Source organism: Merops nubicus, unplaced genomic scaffold, assembly GCF_000691845.1.
Source record: "Merops nubicus isolate BGI_N331 unplaced genomic scaffold, ASM69184v1 scaffold10685, whole genome shotgun sequence".
NCBI lineage: Eukaryota > Metazoa > Chordata > Aves > Coraciiformes > Meropidae > Merops > Merops nubicus.
The window spans coordinates 5,397-32,909 of NW_008610263.1; the positions used below are offsets into that span (position 1 = coordinate 5,397).

General features: G+C 44.3%; 1 protein-coding gene across 1 annotated transcript; it reads right to left on the reverse strand.

The window, feature by feature from the left end:
* Positions 1 to 612: 612 nt before the first annotated feature.
* Positions 613 to 27,143, reverse strand: LOC103773484 (kelch-like protein 29; the record flags this gene model as incomplete). Its single annotated transcript, XM_008940853.1, has 5 exons — positions 26,825 to 27,143; positions 23,729 to 23,911; positions 20,808 to 20,988; positions 9,434 to 9,627; positions 613 to 757 (listed from the first exon to the last, which is right to left on the reverse strand). Coding segments are annotated over exons 1-5 (1,022 nt in total), but the record flags the coding sequence as incomplete, so codon positions are not given.
* Between the last annotated feature and the right edge of the window lie 370 nt (positions 27,144 to 27,513).

The following is a 27,513-nucleotide window of genomic DNA, read 5'->3' on the forward strand; positions in this document are numbered from 1 at the left end:
CTAACACCAGAAACAAGCCCACCTCTCCCTAACAGCCACCTCAGGCTTTTCAAAAAGGCCTTTAAGTTCTGCCAGTACCTGCACTGAGTGCCAAGTTTTATTTTTGTCAGCCAGTTGGGAAGTTTGTTAAACCTGGGACCAGGATTGGGGAAGTGAGCCCAAAAACCAATCAAAAGCATGTAATAAATAAGAATTAATATCACTGTGTGGTGCTTACTCAGTGTTTTTTTTTCTTTCAAGGATCTTTTAGCTCGCTAGCAAAAACATGCTGGAACATTATGGGGGTCTCTGCTATAGTCAGTATTCATCACCCTCCAGTTAGACACAGCAAACTGAGGAAAGCAGCACTCCTGTAGTCACTGGAGGAGCACAACACACGTCTCGCCCCGTGATCCATCATGCCTGAACCTAAGGAGACACGTGAACCTCACCAGGGTCCTGGATGTGCACTTTGGGAAACGCTGTGGCACTGAACACACAAAAGAGATGAGGAACCCCCCAGATGTGCACACCTCCCTTCCCCACACCCCTTCTCCGTCACGTCATGTTCGCTTATTTATCAGCAGAAAGCATGAAGGCATCGGTAATTCAGTGTTATTGGTTTGTTCTCACCTGCAGAACTGCCTGGAGTGGTTCATGTTGGGACCTGCTTTAATATTGCCTTTCTCTGGGTCATAGATGGTGGTTGCTCGTGCATAAGCTCCTCCAAGAATAAAGATGAACCCATTGAGAGTGACTGCAGGAGCGTATTTGTTATCTGTCAACGGAAAGCAACAACTGAGATCAGTTTTAGGCTCTGGTTTGGAGACCGGTTTTTTATTTATACATTCCCCTTCTTTGTAGATAAGTCACGTTTCTCTAAACCTCCAAGGTTAGAAAAAAGAGGAAAGTTCTCTTGGTTTTGTTCTCCCCTCTCCAAGTTCTGAAAGGCACTTTTAAAGTTCGTCAGTCCTTCACTCCCCAGTATGTGCCTCCCTGTAAACTGGTGAAGTACAGTCATCTCTCCCAAAGTCTAATGGAGTCACCGTCAGAGATTCACTCACATATGAAATTAAGATGTCAGGTTGTTTCAGAATTCTGAGTTGCTGCAAATTTTAACTCAGATGCTTCCTGTGCCTGTGCATCAGCTAAGTTCAGGAGGAACCTACAGCACAGAGACTTGCTTCAGCATATCCAATGCTTGGTTCTCGTCACTCACGTAATCATGAAGATTTTTTCTGAGACCTGTTTCTCCCCCCCCCTTCATCTGTCTTGTACATTCACCTTCATCTTTATTTTCAGATGTGTGTGCACCTCCACGCAAACCTGTATTTTAGCAACAAACTGCATGAGGTTGGCATTTAAAAGTAAGCAAGTCCCCTGTCCTAAGTCAAGTTCAGTAAGAGTTTCCAAGGACGCTTTAAAATTCTTGTGTTAGCTGCAACATTATTAGAAATACTGGTAGAACTAACCATACGTTATTGAATAAAATAATTCTAATTTAATTAGTTGACTTGTCCTGTATGCTGCTAGAATGCCATATGCACATTATTAAACATGAGCCAGTTGGGCTGAAATTGCTTATGATGGTGTCTGTCTTGATGTGATGCAGGATTTTTAATCAACGTTTCAGTGAAACCCATCAGCAGTGTCTGGGAACAAAAGATGGGGAAATACACTGCTTTATTTGCCTCAAAATAAGCCTCACAAACAGTTCTCTAAGAAGCAAGAGGCTAAGGCCTTTGGGGTGTGAAGCAGACACTTCCTCTGTGGCTACCCTGGCGTGAAGGGACGCCTATAAAAATTATACATATGTAGCTGTATGTGAAAGCCTTTCAAATATCTACATTTTTATATGCTCCAGAAAGGATGATCCTCTTGAATCTCCAGTGAAGAATCAGCCTGGACACAGTCCTGCCAGCTTCAGCCCCTTCAACCCTCCTCCCAGGAGTGTGGAGTTGGGGGCAGCAGGCTGCAGAGATGTGGTATCATCTTTACTACGCCCTTACACCTCTGTTAATGGGCTCCACGTAACACTGAAGGAAGGGGTCTGTATGTTCCTCCCAGAGCTGCAGTACCATGACTGTGTCCTTCCAGGAACACAGAAAGAGATGGGCTTAAACCAGCCCCAGCAGCTTTACTTCTGGCATTTGCTTACCTCTTGCACGACTGGCATTGTAACCCTGAAGGTTCTTGTAAAAACACCTTATTCCATTAAATATTTAATGAGAGGTTTAATTTTACATGAGTTAAGCAAAAGCTGATGGATTTCTTCAGAAAGAGATCATTTCCTTAATTGGGGTTTGAATTGGTTAAACTACAAGGAAAATAATGGGTTTGTGCTGTCTGCTGCTGTTGTTGCAGCGTGGCCATGGGGTGGTCCACCTCAGTTCATCTCACCCCCTGTGGGTGCATGCCCAGGGGGATGTACAGGGTGCAGCACCCGGGAGGAAACCAGTCAAAACACATTATGGGTTAAAGCTGGGCTCCTATTACACTGAGTACTACAGGCATATGTCAAAAAAACATGGATGTATTAGGAAAATGTCACTGATCCTTGGGAACAGATGGGAAGAAACTAATTCATCCAGAAAATAGAACAAGGAGTATTCAGTTTCTTCTTGGTGCCACTAAGCCACTATAATTCATCAGAAAGACTTATCTGTCCTAACAGCCCGTCTTGCATCCCTTTCACATCAGACTTGCATATGTGACATTTTTTCCAGCTAAGACACTCATCAGAAATTTTCCGTATTTAATTATCACATCCTCCTGCTTTTTTTTTTTTTTTCTTTCTCCCTTCAACTAGCACTGTTTTGCAGAAGAATGAAACTCTCGGATAAAAACCCCTTTGGTTTCCAAATCTCACAGGGAAATTATTTGGGGCTCCCTCAAGGCAGAAATAGTGACTTCTCAGGAGACTAAATCACTGACTTTGCTTCCTTTGTGCTAACGAAATAGAAGGAATCCCTTTGGTTGTTTTCATAGTGATTTTTTTTTCTTTTCAAATAGGTAGACATTCTGATATTGTTTTTCTTTTTTTAAGAGGTGATCATGTTTGATGCTCATCAGTTTTCAAGTTATCACCTCTCTGTTGTCTTTTACTGCCTTTAGCTTTAGCTACAATTTCATAAATTGGTATAAAGTAAGCCTGAACTAGAGAAACAGAAATCTTTGCTGTTTCTTTCAGGAAGGGAGAAGTTCACAGCAAACAGTCTCTCCTGATCCTGATGAAGATGTGGCAGAAAGACATGAGACACACCCCTCCAGAGACAGGTAGAGAGAAGACTGTGTTTTATTTTTGTTTTGTTAGAATGGAGGCAGAAATTGTTCATGGATACAGCAAGCTTGGAAAACTCAAGCCAAGTGGATGACCACCTTCAGTCTTTATTAATAAACTTCATCCCAAGTGCTATGCACACTCTTCCCTTGTTGTTGTCCTTCCCAGGGCTCAGTAACCTCCTACACAGACCCAGCAGACTCCAGCTTCTGTCATTGCTCCAAGTCCTTACCATGCTGCTAGTGCAAGGTGGGTGTGGTTGGGGAGCCTAATTTTGCAAAATCATGTTCTGGTTGGGCTCTTTGGTCAGTGCTACCAGGCATGAACATGAGCTTCTGTGGGTCAGAGGCTTACTGTGGGATGCAGCAGAGACACTGGTTATTTCAATAGTTTGCCAGAGGGAAGGAAGAGAGGGGAGAGGAAGCATGGAAACAGAGAAGCAGCCTCCTTTCCTCTCCAAAACTCAAGTGTTGGAGCTGCTACATATAATAATCCATTTCAGGCTGGAAAATCTTAAATGAGCTATGTCCAGGACAGCAAGTACACTTGAGATTAAAAGGCAGAATAAATGTAAAGGAAATAATAGATAAAAGGTACTCTTCTTGCCAAGTGGCTAACATTATAACATCACTTTCCTTTGCTGTTGCTATAGGAAAATATGCAAGTATTTCTATTCTCTGACAGGTCATTGCAGGAAGGGAGATGCACTCAATGACAATCCTTGAGCCAGAGGTGTACTTCACATGGGGTTGACAATTTAATCCAGAGGTGTGCTCCTCAGTAATGGCAGTGTGCTGCCTGTGATGTGTTCCGTGGCTCTCCTATCTCTCAGTCCATTATATGGTCAAGTAGCACAGTTTTGCATTCCCTCTCGTGATTGCTCAAAGATCTCATGTTGCCTTCCAGTAAAGCACTCGGTCAGAGGCTGAAGTGGCTTTATAATGAATGGCAGCAGCACTTCAGATGGAAAAAGGTTATTAAAACAAAGCTAGTCAAACATTTTTAGCAGGAGTAAGAAATGCAGGCATGCCACCAGTCCAGATATAAGCCCAGCTGAAGGGTGCCCCTGCAGGCATGGGTGGCCAGCAGGGTCGTTGATGCACATGATAGAGCCAAGTGGAGAAAGTAGACTAGTTAATAGAAACTAAATCTATTTTAAGAGTAAGTGCCTCTTCCCCTCCCTGAATACTATGCAGACAAGCTCAAGAATGGCATAGTAGTGGATAAGATAACGTCCCTTGGCTGCCCAGAGACTGCGACCTGATCCTTAACATAGCTCCTGGGGCCGGAGTGCAGCTATTGCAATTAACAGCAGGGGCTCGGATGTCAGCCCTGCTGGCACAGTGCTCCCCTGCAGGCTCATAACCACACAACTCATCTCAGGGCCCTGCAGTTTCCCTACTGACCCTTGAGCAAACCCTCCTCAGAGACTCCGAAGCTGAGTGTCTGCACTTGCAAATGCCTCATTTTGCCTATGTGTGGTGGGGATCACCCATGCTGGAGCAGAAGGCTTCACCTGCTTTTGTGGAGTAGTTTCAGCTCTGAATTTACAGGCAAAATGCTGATGAAATGAAAAGAGCTGGATAAAGCACAGCCACACCTACAACGTGGAGGTAGGAAGTGAAAGGGAGGACATCCACCAAAGGGCAAATAGAGAAATACTGACTTTGCTGGGTAGAGGGCAGAGCAAGTGTATGCAGGGGAGCACACATCAGGGAGTGCAAAGGCCATTCTGAATGAGAATGTGGCATATATGGAGGCAAAATGGGTGAGACAAAGGAAAATAAAATTCAAGCTTATTAGTGGGAAAAGCACTAAGAACTGGTCATGGGAAGAAAAATATGTTGAATGATGAGATAAAACACTCATTACTTTGAGACTTCTAGGTGAAAGCAGGACCAACCCACACATAGGTACTAAACTATTAGCCTTGGGGAGAGGGACAAGCCAAGATTTATATCTGATTTTTCTTGTGAAGTCTTAAAAACAAATTCATGGGAATGATTACGCATTTTAACCAAAATAAGCCATGAGGCAGTGCAGTGAAAATGCACAGATACTGCTAACAGTGTTCCCAGGTATTTCTTGCAGTTTTAGCTCTGTCATTGTCTCATGTAGGTCAGACACATCAGACCAGGAGTAGACAGTATGGTGAGGAACAAGATACTTGGATTAGAAACCCCAAATGCTCATAGATCAACCTTTGACATCTGTGTTCCAGTAGTTCTCACCAGATTTTAAAATATAATAGTGGTGATGATTGAACACTGTTTTTTTTCTTACAATCCAGAAACGTTCACCAAAACTTGTAATTCTACCAGTACAGACATTGACTGTTCAGGGTATCAAAAAAAAAAAAAAAAAAAAAAAGAAAAAAGAGGTATATTAAAGGTATATTTTGGTGCCCTGGCATGAAGGCACTAAGTGAACTAAAAGGCAGTGACAAGATAATTAGGCTTACTTACAATCACTGACTTCGACATGTCTATGGCCATCTTGTTAAATAAGACCAACCTCAGGAAGCTGGGTATGAAACACATTTTTAGCAGAGCTATCTAGGGCACCCTGGCAAGAAATGTGAAGACAGGTGCTGCAAGTACGTAGTCTGCATTCATTTGCTCTTGAAGGACTTTGGCCTGACAGCAGCAAGTGACTTACAGCAACAAACACAAGATGTGGGTATGCAAGGTGATTTACCAGAAACAGGCAATGTGAGAGTCCGGGGAGGCTCTGTCACCCCACTAACACCAGGCTGTGGGCTGTGCTGCTGCAGGAGCATCTCCCAGCTCCAGAGGAAGGAAGGACACAAGTGGGGCAAAGGATGGCGCACTGAGAAAGACCCTCTCCTCTCCAAACATGGATGTGTGAAATCAACACCCAGCCAAGGGCTACTACAGCATCCACGTGCAATGTGTTGGTGAGTGTCACACCTACTGCACGCAGGCACCCACGTCCCAGCACCTCCTGACAGGTAAAGGCCTGAATGAACGGAAGCGGGCACTGCTCAGTCCTGGAAGAAACCCAGGCAGAAGAGAGCAGGGGCTGGGCTCTGTGGACTTCCCATCAGTCTCCAGTCCGTATCTCCTCTGCACAGGCAGGATGTCTGTATCCAGTCTGCTTCACCTTTGTTCAGATCAGCCAAAAACTTGCCCTCCTCCTTGCCATGGTTGATGCCAGTGTTGCCCTGGGCTACGCTGGCACATGACACGTTGGAGGAGATGGACCTGCTGGGTTCAGATGTGTGCCATGCTGTGTTCCACTCACCATCATGAAATACCACAGTGACTTGGGACAGGTATTACTGGTCTGAAAATCTCCAGAGATCTTGACTGCTTTAAAATCCTGCATCTACTGTTGCATGCTTGAGATGTTTTAAAATAATCTGTTGTTCTATTTGAGGTCGAACAGATTTCACTGATCTCTGGGGTGACCTTAACCCACACAACTTGCCGTTAGATGTCTCAGTTGACTTAGCTCAGAGGGACACCTTAAGAATTCATAAATCCACACAAAAAGACTCTGAAGCTGTCAAAGGCACCCTAGTGATCATATCAGGGTTTATCTCAGCTCCATTTTGTAAAGAGCACCCCAAGACTCCTGCTACTCCCGCTTTGTTTTAGATAAATGTTGACTGTACTGCACTTGGCACAGCATCCAGTTCTTGGGGGATACTTTACAAAGTGAAACTACTGCTCTTGTAGAGCTGAAGAAATTAAAGTATATTTCCAGTATTCCCACTGCCTTTTAGTGAAGATCAAGCAACACATCAGCTCAGTTTCCCAGACATTCTCCACTGGGGTGCAATTTTTCAGGCTCTGTTATTTTACTTTATTTTTAAATAAAATGATATTATACATTTCCCAGCAAAGATGCAGAGCAACTCCACATTTCATCATATATTTTATGCCTTCAGCTTAAGTAATTAACTTTCTTTACACCAAGAAAACATAAATACCATCTTTGAACTTCACCCATGTCCTTCATGTATTTTTGTTGGGAAATAACAGTATGTGCCCATCAGCCCAACGGGTGATGAACCCAGCTCTGGAAGCTTTGGATGATGCTTTTCTCCAGGCACGCGTGGCATTGATGCCTGCTGGAGAGTATAATGAGCCCAGGGAACGGTTTCTTAGCTCCTGTGGCACTTGCACTATTTTGGCAAGGAAAAAGAATGCCTCTTTTCCTAATGCATTGTCTTTTTCCGTACACTGTGAGCACAGGAAACCCTCCCAGTGTCAGTCAGTGGATTAACTGAAGGGCAGCAGCTGTACTGTGTGATGGAGAGCGCCTGGCAGCAGGGCTGCCTGCACGGCTGTGTTGCACAAAGGTGGCCCTGGCCCTCCCGCTGGGCGCCTCACGCTCCAGCACACGCCTGTCGTGTCCTGTTAGGCTGGACACCAGCAGCAGCAGGGGAGGGGAGCAGCACTGCTGCCTGCAGGGGAGGCCACAGCCCTGGCTGCACCAGCTCCTCACGCCCCGAGCCCCTAGACGAGACTCGTAATAATTACAACAAGCTATAACAAGAACAATGCATTTTAGCTTCCTGAATATGCTCTGACCTCACCTGAAGGCCTTATAACTGTGCTTCTGTAATGTACTACTTGTGACTCCTGTTGCTCTACCAGGCTCAATGCTGAGACTGAGGTTTTTTTTTTAAATGATGCACCTTGTGTCATAGTTTCAACACAACTAAAAGGTTTAGAATGGTGAAACACTGGCACAGTTTGCCCAGGGGGGTGGTAGGTGCTCCATCCTAGAAACATTCATGGTCAGGTCGGATGGGGCTCTGAGCAGCCTCATCTAGTTGAGGATGTCCCTGCTCACTACAGGGGGGTTGGACTAGATAACCTTTAAAGGTTCTTTCCAACCCCAAATATTCTAGGATTCTATGATCCTAGGGTGCAAGAGCAAGCATGCAAAAGCAAGGATGCCAAAGCAGCTCCTCTGCAATGACTATACAACTGCTGTTTCTTTGGCCACCCAAGTGCAGTCAGACCAAAGGCTGCTCACAGACACTCATAGACTCATAGAATGTTAGGAGTTGGAAGGGACCTCTACGGATCATCTAGTCCAACCCCCCTGCCACAGCAGGATCACCAAGTGCAGGCCACACAGGAACGCATCCAGGTGGGTTTTGGAAGTCTCCAGAGAAGGAGACTCTACAACCTCTCTGGGCAGCTTGTTCCACTAGTCTGTCACCCTCACAGTAAAGAATTTTCTCTTCATGTTGAGGTGAAACTTCCTGTGTTCTAGCTTATACCCAGTATTCCTTGTCCTATTACTGGGCATCACTGAAAAAAGCCTGTCCCCCTCCTCTTGACACTCACTCCTCTGATATTTATAGACATTAAGAAGATCCCCTCTCAGCCTTCTCTTCTCAAGACTAAACAGCACAGACTCAGCACAGAACAGGTGGCCCAGGTCAGGAACACCCCTGTGAGGCTGAATGCTGAACGCCGTTTCCAGAAGCAGCCTAAATGTTCAGGATGCAAATTGTTACAGAAAGCAAGTAAGTTTCAATCTTCTGAGCACTATCCTAATTTTGGAAGGAAGTGTGCACCTCTGACATTGGTTGGTATGTTGGAAAATTTGGCCTCTTGTCTTGCTCTTTATTCTGTAAAAATGTTTGGTGAGCTTGAGGGTATCACAAATGAATAAACACAGTTTTAATAATCCACATGCCTTGAAGATTTCAGCCTCCAAAGCACATATAGTTTTGGACACCACTGATAATACCCAGTTAAAATGGCCACCACTTCCCAAAGGACAGGTGGTATGTTAACAAGCCCAAGAGTAATAATCCATTAACTGAGTGGTGGTGTAAAACTGCATGGAGCAACACAAGATGCTAGGATGAAGTTTCACTGCAATCTGTCACTTTTTGGATATAAAATGACTAGTTGTCCATACTTAATAACTGCTCTCCTTTCTCCTCTGCTTTTGAACTCGTCACTCTTAGCTGATAACTAGCTGTATTAATGAGTGACAATGGCCTTCAGTAAAGATGCAGATAATTGCCTCTCTGTTATAACACCATGCATTCCTCCCAGTCTGTTGTAAACGCATCTCCCCTCACCTCCCAACTCATTTGCTCTCTGCAAAGGCATTAAAATACCTGCGGCGCAGAGATTCCTCTTGTAACACGGGTTTAGTCTGACCCCACGCATCCCTTACCAATCATGGGAGACTCTATAAAGCTCCACGAGTTGGTCTGGGGGATGTAGGACTGCAGGACCCCCGCGGCTCGGCCGGCCTCGTTCACCCCGCCGAAGACGTAGATCTTCCCGCCGCAAACGGTGGCCGCGGCCGAGTGGACAGCCTTTGGCAGAGGAGCAATGGTCTCCCACTGGTTGGTTATGGTGTCGTACCTACAACGACAGCAACCGGAGTGAGCCGAGCTGGGGCAACACGGGCTGAACAGCAACGACAGGACAGACAGGCAGAGGAAGCGGGCTGGGGTGGAACAGAAAGGCAGCTTGACAAGGAGAAGAAAAGCAGAGGTGGAAAGGTATTTTTAACACTCTACAAATTCAGCCACTTGGTAAACACTGTAATTAACGCTTCTCCTAAGCTTTTAAAATATTGAGAAGAACTCAGAGAAGGCTGGTTCTATTTTCTGTATATGCCTCTCAAATCTCATTATAGTGCAAGCTAAAGAAACGCAGGACATCTTTGTTGAGATGTCTTCCACTAATTAATTTCTTTTAATGAGTACACAATGAGATTATTCTTGCAAATCAGTGCAGTGATATCCAATAGCAACCACAGGCTGGCAGCTGTTAATATACTTCAGTTGTTCAGCTCGTGGAACAGATCTCACCTGCAACATAATACAACACGATCGCTCTTTTCACTCTAGCTAACTGACCAGCCACACACATTTTGTGCCAGAGTAAGTTGCTGCCATTTAATTTTCATTGTGCAAATCAAACGACTGTGCTTCATTGCAGGATGCTGGAAGTGTTAGTGCTGGAATAAGATTTCGCCATCGCATCCGTACTTGACATGAACCAAACAGAAAAGAGTATGGATGAAAGTGCTAAATTAGTTTAAGGTCATCAGTATCTGGTTTAATTAAGCCACTGACCAGAAGGGATGTGCAGTTAATAATCCATGGATGAAGATTCATTTCAGACAATGTCACAAGTACAGATGTCATTTTTTAAAAAGATTTTTTAAAAGATTTTTTTTTGCAGATAATGTGGCAGAGATCCAAATAGCTGCTCTAAAATGAGTCTTGGAGACTGTGGAAAATAATGTGATTTCTAGGCTCCTATATTTCCACGTAATGACATATTCAGTCAAATAGGAGTTTCCTGTGTAGCAATTACTCAGAACTGTTGACTGCAAGAACAGAAACTCTCATCACCCATTCAGGGATTTTACTCCTAATATTAGTGATAGGCAATATGCAAACATGAAATGAATCCATGGCCATGAACCCATCTGTTAAACATGATTTAGCAACAGAGGAACTGTCCCTTTGTAACATGTCCTTCAAATTCTCACTGCCCAAACTTGGGGAAGGAAATGGGAGACCTGGTTACTGGGGATATGGAGAAGGCTGAGGTACTCAACAACTTCTTTGACTCAGCTTTCATCAGCAAGTGCTCTGCCCACGCCACCCACTTCGCAGAAGGCAAAGGCAGGAGCTAGGAGAATGAAGAGCTGCCCACTGTAGGAGAAGATCAGGTTTGAGACTGAGACCATCAAAGGAACCTGATGATCCATGGGACCTGGTAAGACAAATCTGTGGGTCCTGAGAGGACTGGTGGATGAAGTGGCTAAGCCATTTCCCATCACATTTGAGAATCTGTGGCAGTCCAGTGAAGTTCCCACTGACTGGGAAAGGGGCAACCTGAGGGTTTCCTGTCCCCTGAGGGACTCTTTATCAGGGAGTGCAGTGATAGCACAAGGGCTAATGGTTTTAAACTGAGGGAGGGTAGATATAGATTAGATATGAGAATAAAGTTCTTTACTGTAAGGGTAGTGAGGTGGTAGAACAGTTTGCCCAGGGAAGTTGTGGATGCCCCATCCCTGGAAGTGTTCAAGGCCAGGTTCATGGGGCTTTGAACAATCTGGTCTAGTGGGAGGTGCCCCTGCCCGTGGCAGGGGTTTAGAAATAGAGGAACTTTAAGGTCCCTTCAAACATAACCTATTCTATGGTTCAGTCTATGAAAATAAAAGGGAGAAACTATATAAATGGTGGAAACAGCACAAAATAATGTGCTTAATGAAAATGCATTAATGAGTTTCCAAGTAATGTAACTGAAAGTAATTAAGACACTCATAAAACTGAGGCAAAAGCAAGAGGGAGGCAACCTTTAACTAAAACAAAATTAGAAAAGTCCCTTATAATGAGCATGGAGAACTGCCTTGTACAATGCCCTAAATTAGTTACTGAGAAATTAAATTCATCTACAACAAGTGATCAAAGAGAAGAAATCTGACAAGATTAAACAACATGGTGCTGGGAGCACTCAAGGTGACACACCTATATCAAGCTGATTCTTAACATTTGCTACCAAACTTAAGCCTGCAGATGTATTTTGCACAAGCTGCTCCTCCAGGTAAGGTACCATGTGCTGCATCTCCTGAATTTGCTCACAGCATGTAGGACAGCACTCATGTCTAGCCTAGCAGATATACAAAAACCTCACATAATATAAACAGTTTCATACACTGCTTTTGGGTTACACTTTGCTAAATCACTTACTGCAGTAATCTAATCTTGGTAATTTAGTTCTTGATGTCTTATTAAAAGCTGGTTAAGAAACTGGTTATGATTGGTTAGGAACTGTGAAAAGCGATAGAGCTGAGAAGAACTGACCTAATGTTTTTTTCTAGTTCTTTATATCCTAAGATATAATTGATATCTGTCACCCCACAGTTATTGTCTCACACCACTCATTCTGATGTAGCACCAGGAACACTTGTGGCCAGTTGAAGTGAGCAGCTGTGCTGCCTTCCCGGGTGCTGGCTGACGTACCTGACAGACCACACTTCCCAAGGCAGGTATGTCCCTGCTAATGACTTTCTGATTATCCTAATCCATTTTTGAGAAGGAGGGGTTATATCCTTCACATGTGCTGGGAGCTGGGTGTGGCTGAGGACCATGTCTATAGGATTATTGGAGAAAGGCTCAAATGGCAAGAACAACCATCTTTTTTTCTGGATGAATTTCACTATTTGAACTTCAGGTCCCCTGGACACCTTTTTGCACTCACTTTCACTGCTCTCCATTTATGCTTGATGATGATAGAACTGATCTTTATTTCTCCTACCCTCCTTCACCTGCCACTGAGGAACTGAAGATGACCATTTTCACTTCATCTAATGAAAGCCAAAGGCTGCAAATATACTGGATATAGGTACAAGTGGGGCAGCCTTAAAATACCACTTTAATCTTGAGGGTCATTTGTTTAAAAAATCAGTGAACTGTAAAGCAGGTGGAAAAAAGTCCTTGTCCACGTAACACAGGCATCTAATGGGGGTTTTACACTGGCTGCTCAGTGAAGCAGTCCTCTAAGGTAAATGCCTAACTTACCCCTGTAGCTGAAAAAGAGAAGTTGGTTCCTTTAAGGCTTCCCGATACCTGTCCATCAAGTCATCAAGTCCCTCCCTCCCCTGGGAATTTATTCCTCTGGTTCATGTCCTCCCTGCAAAACTGTAGACCTGATTTCTAGTCTCTGTTTTGCTTCAGCTCTCACCCCCTCCCCCCAAAAAAGATTTTTTTTTTTCCTGATGGATTATAATGTTGTCTACTAGCAAATCTCTCCTTCATGTATGATCTTGCAGAAAACAATGAGGTCACCTTTTCATCTTCTGTGGGATAAACTAAGTAGTCTAAGCTGTTTAAGTCTCTGCAAGGCAGGTTTCCATCATTCTGGTCTATCTCAAGGCAGCTCTTAATGTGTTCACACAAGGATTTGCACTAGATTAACTAAAATGGTTTAAAAATTAATAAAGTTAAATCTTTGTAACCTTCCAGGAAAATAAATAATACCTGTTTTACCCCTCTGTCCTAGGGCCTACTCCTCTGTCGTGTTATCTCCAGTGCTGCCATCACTCCACCACCGCCAGCGGCAGTGGGGCTCCTCAGCTGCCCTTAGCACCAGCTCTGCTCAGGGGCCAGTGGGGAGGGAACTGATTTAAAGAATCATCTCTTTCCATTAGTCAAGCTTTGCATTTGATTCCCCTGTTTGAAGCTATAGATGGAGACTTAATGGGAACTGGCTTCAAGCCAAGCAAAGGTTTTTCTTCCCTCTCTGCTGCTCTCTTCTGTCCTTGTGTGTCCATGCTTGTCCTTGGCTATGGGCCTACCAAACCCACTCAATTTGCTGAACTGGGAACTTCAAGGACATCTCCTTTCACGGGACTGAGTCCTGGCTTTACAGTCCTCGCCTACTAGGGACTCGGGTGTGGTTTTACACGGGTGCCCTCAGGCGTCACCCTCTGCGGCCCCTGCCGTGGGCAGCCCGTGGCCCTGCCGTGCGTCCCCCCCTGCACGGGCCTCTCACCTGACCCCCGGGCAGTCACTACCTTCGGGTTTATGTTTTATTTATATACCCACAGCATGGCAAATGATCTGAACCCGGCAGAAAACACAGCCCAGGCATGAGGAGAGCACGTGCAGAAATAACCTTGCTGGTTTTCACAACTCTCCACCCTTAGGATTTCATCTGTGGCCCAGATCTTCCCCCTTCTTCACCCATTTCATGAAATTCCTCCGTGTTTGCTCTTTCCGTCCCACCCCAGTATTAACAGCAGAAACCCCGTTTCCAGCTGTGCCGTTTGCTTCTCTGCCTTCCTGACTTTTAATCTCTTCAGTACCTGAACAGTTTTTATAGCTAAAAGAGTTAAACCAGTTTATTTATTTTCTCCTCAGTCTCTTAATTTCTCTCTTTCTAGGTTAAACAGATATATGAATATCTTAATTTATAAAATCATAAACATTATAAAATCCTTACGTCATGGTCAGCCACTTACAGACATGGACCCTTTAGTTTCTTAGACATTACTGAATTCTGTTTACAGGAAATCTGCTATTTAAAATAAAGCTGTAGAGTGTCATATTGATCTGCTCTTCAGATGATTCACATGTTGTTCAAAGTCACTTTAATGGATTACCATTTTTTTCCTTTTTAATTTTCTTCTGACTGTTCTGAGGGGCTTAAGAAGCTATCCTTGGACAAGGCTATATATTTAATTTTCTTAAGATGTCAGAGAGTCACAGAAGTGTTTAGGCTGGAAAAGACCTTCAAGGTTAGTCAAACAGGACCTGTCTTTCATGAGCTCATGCTGACTGGGCTTGATCATCTGGTTGTCCTGTACATGGTGTGTAATGGCCCTCAAGATGAGCTGCTCCATAGCCTTCCCTGGCATCCAGGTCAGACTGACAGACCTGTAGTTCCCTGGATCCTCTTCCTGGCCCTTCTTGTACATGACTGTTATATATTCTAACCTCCAGTCACCTAGAACCTGCCCATTTAGCCAGGACAGACGGTAAATGATGGAAAGTGGTTTGATGAGCACATCTGCCAGCTTCCTCAGTACCCTTGGGTGGATCCTACCTGGTCCCATAGACTTCTGTGTGCCTAAGTGGTGTAGTAGGTCACTGACAGTTTCCCCTTGGATTATGGGGGCTTCATTCTGTTCCCTATCCCTGTATTTCAGCTCAGGGAGCTGGGTACTCAGAGAACAACTGGTCTTACTATTAAAGCCTGAAGCAAAGAAAGAATCCAGTACCTCAGCTGTTTCTTCATCCTTGGTCACTGTTTCCCCCTGCATCCAACAGAGGATGGGGATTCTCCTGAGCCCTCCTTTTGTTGCCAATGTATTTATAGAAACATTTTTTAATTGTCTTTTATGGCAGTAGCCATATTAAGTTCTAGCTGGGCTTTGGCCCTTCTACTTTTCTCCATGCATAACCTCACGACATTCCTGTAGTACTCCGGAGTTGCCTGCACCTTCTTCCAAAGGTCATAAACTCACCTTTTTTTCCTGAGTTCCAACCAAAGCTCTCTGTTCAGCCAGGCCATTCTTCTTCCCAGCAGCTTGTCCTTAGGGACATGGGGACAACCTGCTCCTGTGCCTTAAAGATCTCCCTCTTGAAGAATGTTTAGCCTCCCTGGACTCCTTTGACCCTTAGGACTGCCTCTCAAGGAACTCTGCCAATCAGGCTCCTAAACAGGCCAAAGTCTGCCCTCCCAAAGTCCCAGGGGGCAGTTCTACTGATCCCCTTCCTTACTTCTCCAAGGGTGGGAAACTCTACCATTTCATGATCACTATGCCCAAGCTGGCCTCCAACCTTCACATTACCCACAAGTCCTATTCTCTTTGTGAACAGCAGGTCCATCAGGGAGCTTTCCCTAGCTGGCTCTCTCAGCAGATGTGTCAGGAAGTTATCTTCCACATAGTCCTGGAACCTCCTAGACTGTTTCCTCTCCACTGTACTGCATTTCCAGCAGATATCTGGTAAGTTGAAGTCCCCCATGAGAACAAGGGCTAGTGATGGTGAGACTTTTTCCATCTGCTTACAGAACATTTTGTCTGCCTCCTCATCCTGGCTGGGTGGTCTGTAACAGACTCCTACCATGCTAACTGTCTTGTTGACTTCCCCCCTAATTCTCACACACAAACACTCAACCCTACTGTCACTGCTGTTAAGGTTTAGACAATGAAAACACTCTTTAACATACAGGGCTAACCCATCACCTCTCCTTCCAGGCTTATCCCTTCTGAAGGTTTTATAGCCACCCATTGTAGCACTCCAGTTGTGCAGGTCATCCCACCACACTTCCATGTTGGCAGCTATATCCTAGTTTTCCTGCTGCACAATGGCTTCCAGCTCCTCCTGTCTGGTGCCCATTGGTGTTGGTGCACTTCAGTTGGGCTATTGGTCCCGCTACCTTTTTTTTGGGGGAGAAGCCCTAATTCCTATGTGACCATGTCTCAATAAAACCTTAGGTTCTGAAGCAGTTTCCAAAGCTTGTAAAGCTTATTCTTTAAGCTGAATTTCTTAGACTGTCTTCCATGTACATACTGCCAACCAAAATAATCTCCCAATTTTAGACAACCCTACTGTAAAAGTGCTGTCAAGTCAAGGGGATTCATCTTCTCCTGTCCTTCAAACAGATAATAACCATAAAGCACCCACATTTCCGCATTTTTAGTCCCATATATTGTCTTGTCAGCATATGCAATCTTCTCAGCTCTCAAATTGCATATATTACAGGGCCCATCCATTATCTAAAAACCTAGTTTGTGGATCCACTTCAGTTTGCCAGCTCCCAACCCAACTCATATCTCAGAAGAAGACAGAAAGTGTAATACCTTCTCGCCTAATGACCTGCTCCCTCTCACACAGAAACTTGCCAGAGGGGCTTGATGGAGAACTGCAGCCGTGCTGTTATTTCTAAACACTCATTCCAAAACCATAACTCTCCCTGAACATATAGCCACATACAGCCACAAAAATAGACTTATAACTTAGCCCCTCTGGCACATGCATATTGTTTTAAGATAGGTAACAAATTACTCCAACTTATCTGTTTCTGATAGTCCTGTAAAGTTATCCATCAAGGTGGAAATTTTACTGCCTCTTTACAGACAAATGGCAGAGAAAGGGTAAAAAATCTCAGCCCTATTTGAAGTTGACTGGGGAAACACCCCCTGATTTAACTGGCACCAGAATTTCTGGTTGAGGCTGCACCCTTCAACATCAATGACAAAACCAAGAGCTCAGAGAGAGAAGCACAGGAGCTGATGCCATAAATCATTAAGTCTGATGGTCTCCACTTGCCTTAATGCTTTATAATAGTGCAGCAGATGCATTAAGGTGAAGTCAGGTGGCAGCACAGACAGCTAAGATGGCATGACATTGGTTTTTAAAAAAACAAAATGCAAAGATGTTAAAAAACATCTTTGTGATATTTTAACCATACAGGATGAAATATTATAAGAATTCCAGGAAAAAGCAAGTGGAGAACAAGAAGGAAACTGGGAGACAATTTTTTTTTCTCTATCTTCAAAGACCTGTTGTGATGAGACACCCTGTGGTCTCCATGCTCTGGAGCTGCTAACTAGTGAAGTTAAGGTAGGTCACTTTGGACTGGAGATGTGCCCTCCAACATGCCAGCAAATATGCATTGAAACCTGGCCAAAGGTGGTCATGGTCACACTTGAGCTAACTGAGCAAGCAGAAAGCAAAATGGGGTTAGGAAAGATAAGATGCATGTGAACAAGGGGAGGTGGTAGGTGGCCCAGCATGGGAGGTTGTCCAGTGCCTTGACCCTCACACTGGTGGCAAAGCCCAGGACCACATTGTGTGTCAGGCCTGGATAAGCCCCTGTACCTCCATCTGGGTGGATAAGAGGCCTAGCATCTCAGATGGCTCCTTTGAGGTAAAAAAAGAACCAAAACCCAAGAGCACGTGACCCTGAAATTCAGCCCTGAGGGGAACAATATTAACCTCAGAGGTGAATGTAATTTTTGGTCTCTTCGGACTTGGAGCGTACGATCATGTCACCTCATGATTTTAATATAGTGCTTTTGTAGGACCTTCTGGAATGACAGAAAGGTTTTCCCCCTCCTGAGAGATGGTGTCTCACTGTCCCATCCAAATTAACAGAGTATTTGAAGGGCAATGTGCAGCCTCCACAGAAATATGGTGGGAGGAGTTTGGTCGCTTGTAGCTTTGGGGCATGGGGAGAAGAAAGGGAAGGCAGAGTCAAGAAGTGGGCGTTAACTGTGCACAAGGCAGCAGACAACTGACCATTAAAATGACTTCACTTTCTATTTTAATGCTTTTTTTTTTAAACCTGCAACCCAAATTCAGAAAGCCTCATTGCTGGCAGGAGTGGGTACAGTGGTTTAAATTCCTGAACGCCCTCACGAATTAGCTGCCTGGTCCACAGGGGAGATGCTTTTATCTGGAGAGGCCTGACTTTGCTCAGCACAGCTCCCAGGGGCAGCTTCGTCCCACCTGCATTTCTAACAGCAGACCCTGAAATAACCTTTCCAAAAGGCACAGCTTCAGCCCTGCCACGCTTTGCTTCTGTCATCCCCCACTGTCATTGGCATTCAAAGAACAAAAAAGGAAACATCTCAAAACCTCTCTCATTTCTTGGCATAACCCTAAGGAGGCCATGTTGCACTTTTTCCACAGCTTTGTCTCACAAGTCACTTTATAGACAATAGCAGATTAATTATAACCACGGGTTTAGCAAATCCCCATGACAAGACATCCTTATTGTGGCTGAGACAGCGTGTGCTGAAATGATAGGGAGGAAATCTCTTCCTTTCCCACACACAAGTCTCCTGGTGGACTTGTTACAACTGAAAACCAGCACGGCTGCTCCCCTTGAGCCATGCAGGGGACGCTGAGGGCCTGAGCGTGACTTTGCAGGCTGCAATGTCATTTGTGGCAAGGGCTTGGGTGGCTGAGATCAGAAGGAAGGAGAGAGGATGACTTGATTTGGGGTTCATTCAGCTGACCCACACTTTGGATGCTTTGTCAAAGAGAGGCCATGAGAATCAGAGCAGAGACAGAAATGAGACCCAGGGAAAAATAAAAAGAGATCACTTAATCAATGGCATCTATCAGACACCTATCTGCAATAGCATTATTTTGCTGTTCATCTTTATCAAGAGATGGAATAAAACACTCTCTTTCCTGTGCTCTCTCCTTCCCATGTTCACAAAAACATTTTTTGCTAGTTAAAAATTTATTGACTTAAATTACAGGAGAAATACCTTCAGAAATGAGAAAAAAATCTGCATAAAAAGGTGAGGTTTCCTTCAAGGCAAGTCCCAAGGGCAGTGCCCACCTGAAGCTCAGGGTCAACGAGGGAAGCAGTGCTCACAGGTTACATCCACTGCTATGATCTGTCATTCATTCCTTGCTGTCTGCATCTCACTGCCTCGCTGAGAGCACCATCACTAACGGCAGCCCCTCAGCCATCTGAGGCTGGGAGGGAAGGCTACCTGCAGACCTTGTCTCACAGCACACATCCTTTCCAGGAGCTATTTTGACACATCCTTGTCTCCTAGGCAAAAGAGTGCCAAATTTGTGAAGACACAGGAACAAAAAAAACTAGGGTCATGTGTGAATGATGATCACTCAGGAGCAGATCTGATCTTCCTGGCCGTGCAAACAGGCAACTGTTCTGCCCCATGCACTGAACTAAGCAGAAATTCTTTGTGAAAAAAAAAAAGTCATCACATGATTAAAGACCAAAAAATACATCTGTGGAAGGAAACTTTATTTTTGATGTTTCCTAATTTCTGTGTGTTCGACTTTGAAACATTAATAAACTTTTAACACAGGTTCTGGTGTTCAGTATATACCGTATCTACTTAAATGAAAAAAGAAATACTCCTTGCATAAATGGAACATTAATGTTGCAGCACCAAAATCCAGAAATAACAGATTGAAAGCATCTTTAATCCTAACCTTTTGAAAAGTGTCCTTTTTACTTTTTGCAAATCTTTCTTAATGACCTATCCCTTTTTGGCTCGCCTGCTAGGGCAACTTTTACTGGGAAATGCCTGCTTCAAATGTTGTGGAAGAAGTATTCAAATTCAGCACTTAAAACTGACAAAAAGAAAAACCCCTCATATTTCTGGTTGCCAGAGTCTCTAAGGAAAAACATTTCACAAAAATGTAGCATTTAATCTATTGCCACAATGCATTTTTAAGTGTTTGGGCAAGGCTAGGGCTGTACTGATCTTTTTGGAATGGAATATTCTCCTACACTGCATTTCTAGTTTTTAATGAAAACATTGTTATGTATATAAAACTCATGGTTTTATTGAATATTATCATTGACATGGAATTAGTTGGTTTTGGAATTCCACTTTGTCAAATATTTATTTTGTTCTTTTGTTCCTTCCTTTTTTTCTAAGTTCCATGTGAGAAAAGGAAATTTTTTTCCTCTGGAGTCTTCTTGAAAAGAGAAATTTCCATTCTCTCCCATCTCTATTCAGCCCCTCTTGGCCATGAATTCAAAACAGTTTCCATTTATCAGCTCTTTTACTCGGAGTTGGGCAGGTCTCAGCCCCAGGCCAAGGCCACCAAAGGGAGGATCTTCCTTCCAGCCAGGACAAGGCTGAGGGGCTTTACCAGGAGGGCGCATGTAAGAAACTTACTTTGCTGTTGAGGTTTTTTTTTGATTTAAAAAAAAAAAAGAAGCATTAGTGTGGTCTGTAAAGACCTTCATCAGTACTAAATGCAAAGGAAGTTTATGAGTTCATTGCATAATCTGTGTAAAGTGTCCAAAGAAGCTTAACCCCTGCCTTCCCTCCCCTGAGCAAACTGACAAACATACTGGCAGCTTTTGTCTTCAGTTTTGAAACAATGCTTTCCACCAAAGCTTTAAAAGGAAATCTAATCCTGCATAGTTTCCTCCTTTCTTAGCTGTTAAAAAAGCTTATTTTAACCCACACAGTCCATCGGATGTGTCCTTTAAAAGGGAAACAGTCCTTTAGCATAGCACGAATTAAAAGCTGCACCAAGGAGCACGGTTTTGGTATATTTACTTTTTACCTTTCCACATGGTCAACGTTGCCTGCCACGCCGACCCCTCCAATGGTGTAGATCTTCCCATCGTACACCAGGCTGTTATGCCGACACCTGGGCACCGTCATGCGGGACACGAGGTTCCAGTTGTCCAGCAGGGACATGTAGCACCAGACGTCTGCCAGCGTCACCCCCGACTCCATGCCGCCTGCCCGCGGGGTGGGGGACAAAGGGGAGAACCGCCTGAGAGCCTGCGAGGGCAGCAGCCTTCCACACAGCAATCACAGCCAGTTACAAAGTCAAAACTCTCCAAATTGCGTTTGACTAATTAAAATAAATCACCCTCAATGCTGAGCATCTGTTCTGATGATGCATATCTGTGTCATTTACTCAGGAGCCCTGAAGGCTGCTTTTTAAAAATAAGATGGCATGAAGAAATCAAGATGTCACAGGCTACGAGGGACACGTACATAAGGGGACAGACTCTTTTCAGTGCTCGTAAATAACTTCCAGGCTATTAAAGTACTGCAGCACTTGCAAGAAGGTGTCAGGAGGCAGAGCCTATCTTGGCTTGCAAGACACCGGCCAGTCTGAAATCTAAAATGCTTACTACAGTGACAGACTGAAGCACAACATATGTGGGCAGAATAAAGTCAGTGCTTGCACTGTAGGCTTAATGTCTCAGTTTCAGGGCCAAATTTCTTATTTATTTTCATTTGCTGATAAAGGAAAGAACCATTTGTTGAACAATTCAAGATGCTTCAGTGAAATATTTATATTGGTCATTTATTAACCTCTGACTGAAGCTTCCCAGGTAGCCACTTGGTGGGTGTCTTACTATCCCCATTTTGAGGCACAACGAAATGAAATGATTTTTTTGAGATCACACTAGGAGTCAGTGGTTGAGCCAGGAAAAGAAACTAGACTTGGTTCTGTGGTTTAATGAGAAAACCATGCTTCCTCCTTCGTATTTCGTGCTCCAAACCCATGCTACACACTGTGGGTTCCAGTACTTGGAGCATGCAGGGGCTCCTTCCCAGCTCTGTTGGTTTTACCTTCTCTTTTTCCCGTGTCTTGTAAGTTTGAGCAAAGCAAAACATCAGCCAACACTCAGATAGGTTTCCAACCATGCGGGACTTTTAGCTATGCTATTGTGGCCACTACACACCACCAGGTATTCATCCAGATTCAAAAGCTCTGAACTTAGGATTCAGCAGCTTTTGTTAGCAGGTATGACCCAGCCTAAAATGGCTCTACATATTGGAAAGTACCTCAGCTAAGAATAACTAAAAGTCAACATCTCACAAAAGTCTCCACAGAAGGCTTTTTGCTTCAGCGGCAAAATGAGCATGGGCAAAAAACCATCAAGAAATAATTTTTAATCAATCCTTAGGGTCTCTGTGCAGCATTAATGCAATTTAACAGCAGAGACAGCAATTTACTATGGAAAGTGCAGTGAGGGAGCTCATCAAAGGACAGGTAACACCTGTAACCCCTTACTGGTACCGCCTGATGTATCTGCACTCCCAACTACCTCCTCGGGCTGCACACCTCTGCGCCCCCCTGCCCAGGCTCCTCTTTTTGTCAGCAGACCTCCACTCAGCTGCCATCAGAGCATCTCTGCATCGCCTGGTGAGAATTGCTTTTCCCCCTCCAGCCAAGCAGAGGTACTGCCAGACTGCAAAAACCAGACACCGTGATGCTGTGGGCGCAGCGTAGACAGCTACTTGGGGAGTTAAAGCCTTTTCAGGAGCATGGTCTCAGTTTCATCGAAACTAAGAAGATTATAGGGATAGTGACTACTGTCAAAAGAGAGGTCTCAACAACAAGTACAAAACGTGAATGCTCCTGTAAGTAAATACTGTAAGTGTAGGCCACATATTCAGCAGTTCAGCCTGTCTGTCTCAAATTCCATAACCCGCCATTTAGACTCAGCTACAGCCAGTATTTTAAATTGTGTTTCTATGGCAGTGAAACCTCTTTGCATGCTTGATGGTTGTCAGACCTATTTTCCTCATGTTGCAACTGAAAAATATTGCTGTTGACTGCTTTGAGAGAACATTAATGCCACAGAGAAATGGAGAATGATAAAAGCAGGGAAATCCCTCTCCCCCAACCTCCCTCCTACTTGTTTTTTCCCCAAGAGCAGCTGAGTAAAACTCTGGCAAGTCCTTCTTTGTCTGTGCTGCCTATGTTATAAGGAGGAAACTTTTCTTCCAGCCCAGTAAATCTGAGGGATGAATTGATAGAGAGCAGCCCTGTGGAAAAGGACTGGGGGATACTGCTATACAAGAAATGAGAAATGAGCTGGCATTATGCAGTCACAGCCAGGAAAGCCAATGGCATCCTGGGCTGCAGCAAAAGCAGCGTGGCCAGCTGGTCAAGGGAGGTGATTCTCATTCTCTGCTCTGCTCTTGTGAGATCCCACCCGGAGTACTGTGTTCAGCTCTGGGGTCTTCAGCGTAAGAAGGACATGAACCTGTCAGAGTGGGTCGAGAGGAGGGGCATGAAAATGGTCAGAGGTCTGGAGCACCTCTCCTACAGGGACAAGCTGAGAGAGTTGGCATTGTTCAGCCTGCAGAACAGAAGGCTCTGGGAGACCTTATCGCAGCCTTTCAGCCTTCAAGGAAGCTTATAAGAAAGACAGAGAGAGGCTTTTTACCAAGGCCTGTAGTGAAAGGACCAGAGGTAACAGTTTTAAACTGAACGATGCCAGATTCAGATTGGACATAAGGAAAAAATTTGTTACAGTGAGGGTGGCAAGATACTGGAACAGGTTGCCCAGCGATCACTGGAAGTGTTCAGGGTCAGGCTGGACGGGGTTTTGAGCAACCTGATCTAGTCAAAGGTGTCCCTGCTCATGGCAGGGTTTGGAGGTTGGACTAAATTATCTTTAAAGGTTTCTTCCAATCCAAACCCATTCTGTTTCTATGAAATCTGCTGCTTACCTGAGAGATAGATGTTGTCCCCAGCGCTGACCACGCTGAAAAACTCTCGGTCGTAGAAGGGCAGGCTGGCCAGTGGGTACCACTTGTTGTTTTGAGGATTTAAGCAAGTGACTGCTGTTAAAGCACGTTGATTCATGCCAATCATCTGACGACCCCCAACTAAGACTATTACCTCGGCTACACCTAGGATGCAAGTAAGAAAAAAATAATTATAAAAAGTGTCATCTCTCAACCAGGTAGGAGCCTATCAAAAAGTACTCAGCAGTCAGGGTAATTTTAATGAATTGTGCATAAATCTGTCTTAGACTGTAATCAAACCAAGAAGGGTGAGAAAAAAGGGAGAGTGTGCGTGGGGGAGGAGCAGTGGGTGAGGAACATCACCATGAACAGGGCTGGGAGAACCTGTGAGGGAGCATGCTATCCAGGCAGAACTTGAAGAGGGAAAAGATAAAAAGGCAGTTCCTTTTTAGGATGACTGTTGAATTCAACAGTTTTTGAGTGAGACCTGCATGTAGGAAATTCCTGTTGCACTGAAGAAAATGGGAATTTTGTTAAGGATTGTGATAGCTTTGGAGCTTGGCCATTATCCACAGCAAGTATGTTTGGACTTTAACCTGAGGAAGGTGTTCTCACACTTAAAGCTAATGACTGGAGGAGGTTTAGGCTATAGTTACAGTTCTTCATCCCAATCTTCTCCCTGTATATAATCTATTAAAATACAGTTGTGGGGTTGTTATTTTTTTTGTGCTTTTCCCAGACAAAGCAGATTTTCCAGATGTAAGTAACATGCACCCAAGCCATGGATCAAGGTCTTAGTGTACTAGGTGCTAGGAAACATGTTCTCACACATATGTTACACACATTAGTGTAGTCACACTAATGACTGGAGGAGGTTTAGGCTATAGTTACAGTTCTTCATCCCAATCTTCTCCCTGTATATAATCTATTAAAATACAGTTGTGGGGTTGTTATTTTTTTTGTGCTTTTCCCAGACAAAGCAGATTTTCCAGATGTAAGTAACATGCGCTCAAGCCATGGATCAAGGTCTTAGTGTACTAGGTGCTAGGAAACATGACAGATAGCTCCTGCCCTAATGAAGTTATTAACTGACATTTATCTGTGCTTGATCAGCTCTCCCAAGCCCAAAACAGGCAGGGTGTACAGCAAGCCAAATTCTCTTTTCTTGCAAACGGGCAAAACTTTTGCAACCCACATCTCAAGAGCTTTTATTCCCATTTCACGGCCAGAGCTAAGTCAAATCTGACCTGAATGTTATTCCAGACTCATCCCCGCAGTGATGGGTCACAGTTTAACTCTGGGACATTCTCTGTCTCCATCTCCAAGAGTCAAGTGCTGGGCATAGTCCAGATTTAGCATTTAGCAGAAGTGTGAAACATCTTTCTACAGCAATGGTTGTCCCTAGTGCAATTTGTTACCAGGAGGGGTAGGCTCAGAAACAGGACCATGAGGCCACGAGCTGGAAGGAATTGCCATTTTGGGGGCGATGTTCGTGGCCAGACCCATTGCTGTGATGTGCTACAGTGCCCAGCCTAGAGACAAGTGTGTACAGGTGGGGGTGGTCACAAGTGCAGATGTGAGATTGCCACCGAGAGATTAGGAACTGCAGCAGAGAGAAATGTGTCTTCAGAGTAATGGGTTATCATCATTCTTCATTAGCATTTTCAAAAAATATATGTGTCATTCAAGCAAGGTTACTCTCTTAGAAGTTATTAAGTTAAAGTGTTGTAGAGTTTTAAATAAATATTTCTCAGTAACAAGAGATCATTATTTTTGTGCCGTACCAGAAAATCTAATCACCTGTGCAAGACATAACTTGATTATAATCAATGACCTCAAGAGGGCATGTGACATGCTACAGCGAGTCCACAAAGGGTGTTTTGAGATCCTTTGTGCCTACATGAATGCCGTTGATATGCAAAATAACATGACTCTATATAATTAGACTCTGACCTAAAAAACTATAATCACCCTCTCTTACCCTGAGAGAATCACTCTTCCCTCATCAACAAGCTTCTGGAAATGGATCACATTACACCTACAATTTTATATACATAAAATAAGCACTTTTCAAAAATCCCTTCAAACATCACACCATTAGTCGCCTTCAATGAAAGACTTTTTAGGGTAGATTGTTATTGAAAGTCCTCTACACTTCATGGTTCTGAAAGGTGCCTTGATGAGGCAGTCTCCAGAAGCTGCAGATGCTGTGGTTTGATATGCCATCGCCGTGCTGCATTAGCATCACTGGCAGAGACAGAAAGTTTTGCCTGGTTTTTTGATTATACTTAGGGGAAGCAGAAGTACAGGCAGCATGTTAAAACAATTCACCTGTTTCATCTGACGCCTTCCTGGATGCAGTTTTCCTACCTGATATTTGCACCACTCTCTGCTCAGCAAATATTTAGGATATTCCTCACATTACCATGATATGGGCTCTACTGGCAAGTTGGGAACTTGGTTTTTTTTTCATGTATTTTTCCAAAAAGGAAATGCATGCATTTCTTGGGTGAGAAACTTCTTGAAGAGACACAGTTCTTTGTAGCTGCTGGGTTTTCCAAAGGGAATATAGGGTGTGTGACCCATTTGTTACGGAGGCAACAAACAGCCTGAACTGGTACTATAAGACTCACCATATGAAAATAATATAGATACACTATTTCACAGAGGGCTGTGAAAGTGAAGCTGTTTTATGAATATTAGTCAGATCCACCCCACAGGAGACTGAATGGCCAAGAAGCAAATTATTCACCCATTCTCACAAAATGAGGCACAAAGGGCAAGGGGCTCACTTTCAGGACAATGGGCAAATGTCACGTTCTCTACCACAGATCACAATGGCTAAAAATCAGGCTCCTTTTAAATCTTATTTCAGGACTGTACATATAAACATACCAAATCATTGGGAGAGGCTCCTAAATGCTTGAGCGAAGCTGAAATGGAAAATTGAGCTTGAAATACCACCAGGCTCCCAGATGGAAACAAAAGGACAGAGCTGAGGTCCGAGTTCCATCCCAGGGCATGCCTGGGAGCTGCTGGACCAGGGAGCTGGTGTCTCTGAAGGGAGCTTTGCTTTACCTGCAGAGAGCCTGGGCCGGGTCCTCGGTGTCTGCATCTCCTGCCGGGCGTGTGGCAGCATGTGATAACGTTTGGCTTCGTTCACCAGATCCCGGCAGGCCTCCGAAGACTTTATCAACTCCTCGTTGTCAACAACGTTCAGCAGATAGCTGGGATGGATGAAGGGGAGGCGCACCACTGCCAGCAGCTCCGCAGCGTACTGTGGTGGGGGGAGAGAACAGCACACTGCAGCCTCCCTGCGAGGGTTCGGATGCTGGTCGTCTCTGCTTCCCCCCTGCAAACCATGCCCCGCCACCCAGCCTGGAAAGGTGCTTGTCATGGATGCTTCATGCAAGCCCTGCCTGGCAATCTGGTGGGACAGAGACAAGGCAGCCCTCAGTGCTTCCCAACACAGGCTGGTTTTGATCCCAAGAGCCTGAAAATAATCTTCAAAAGGTGACAAATCTTATAATATAGCACTGAATGGAGAGATTTTTGAAATAAAAGCTCATTCAGAACTCAGGCTGAACATAACACCTTGTGCATGGGAGGCACAGAGTAAGCTTTTGAGTTTTCTGAATTAACCTTGAAATGTGAGTGTGGTTGGCATACTGTAAAAAAAAAACAACATCAAAACACAAACCAAATCTTTTCTGGCACTATAAATGTGAAACAAAAGCCAACAAATAGGGTGGTTATCAACAACTGCT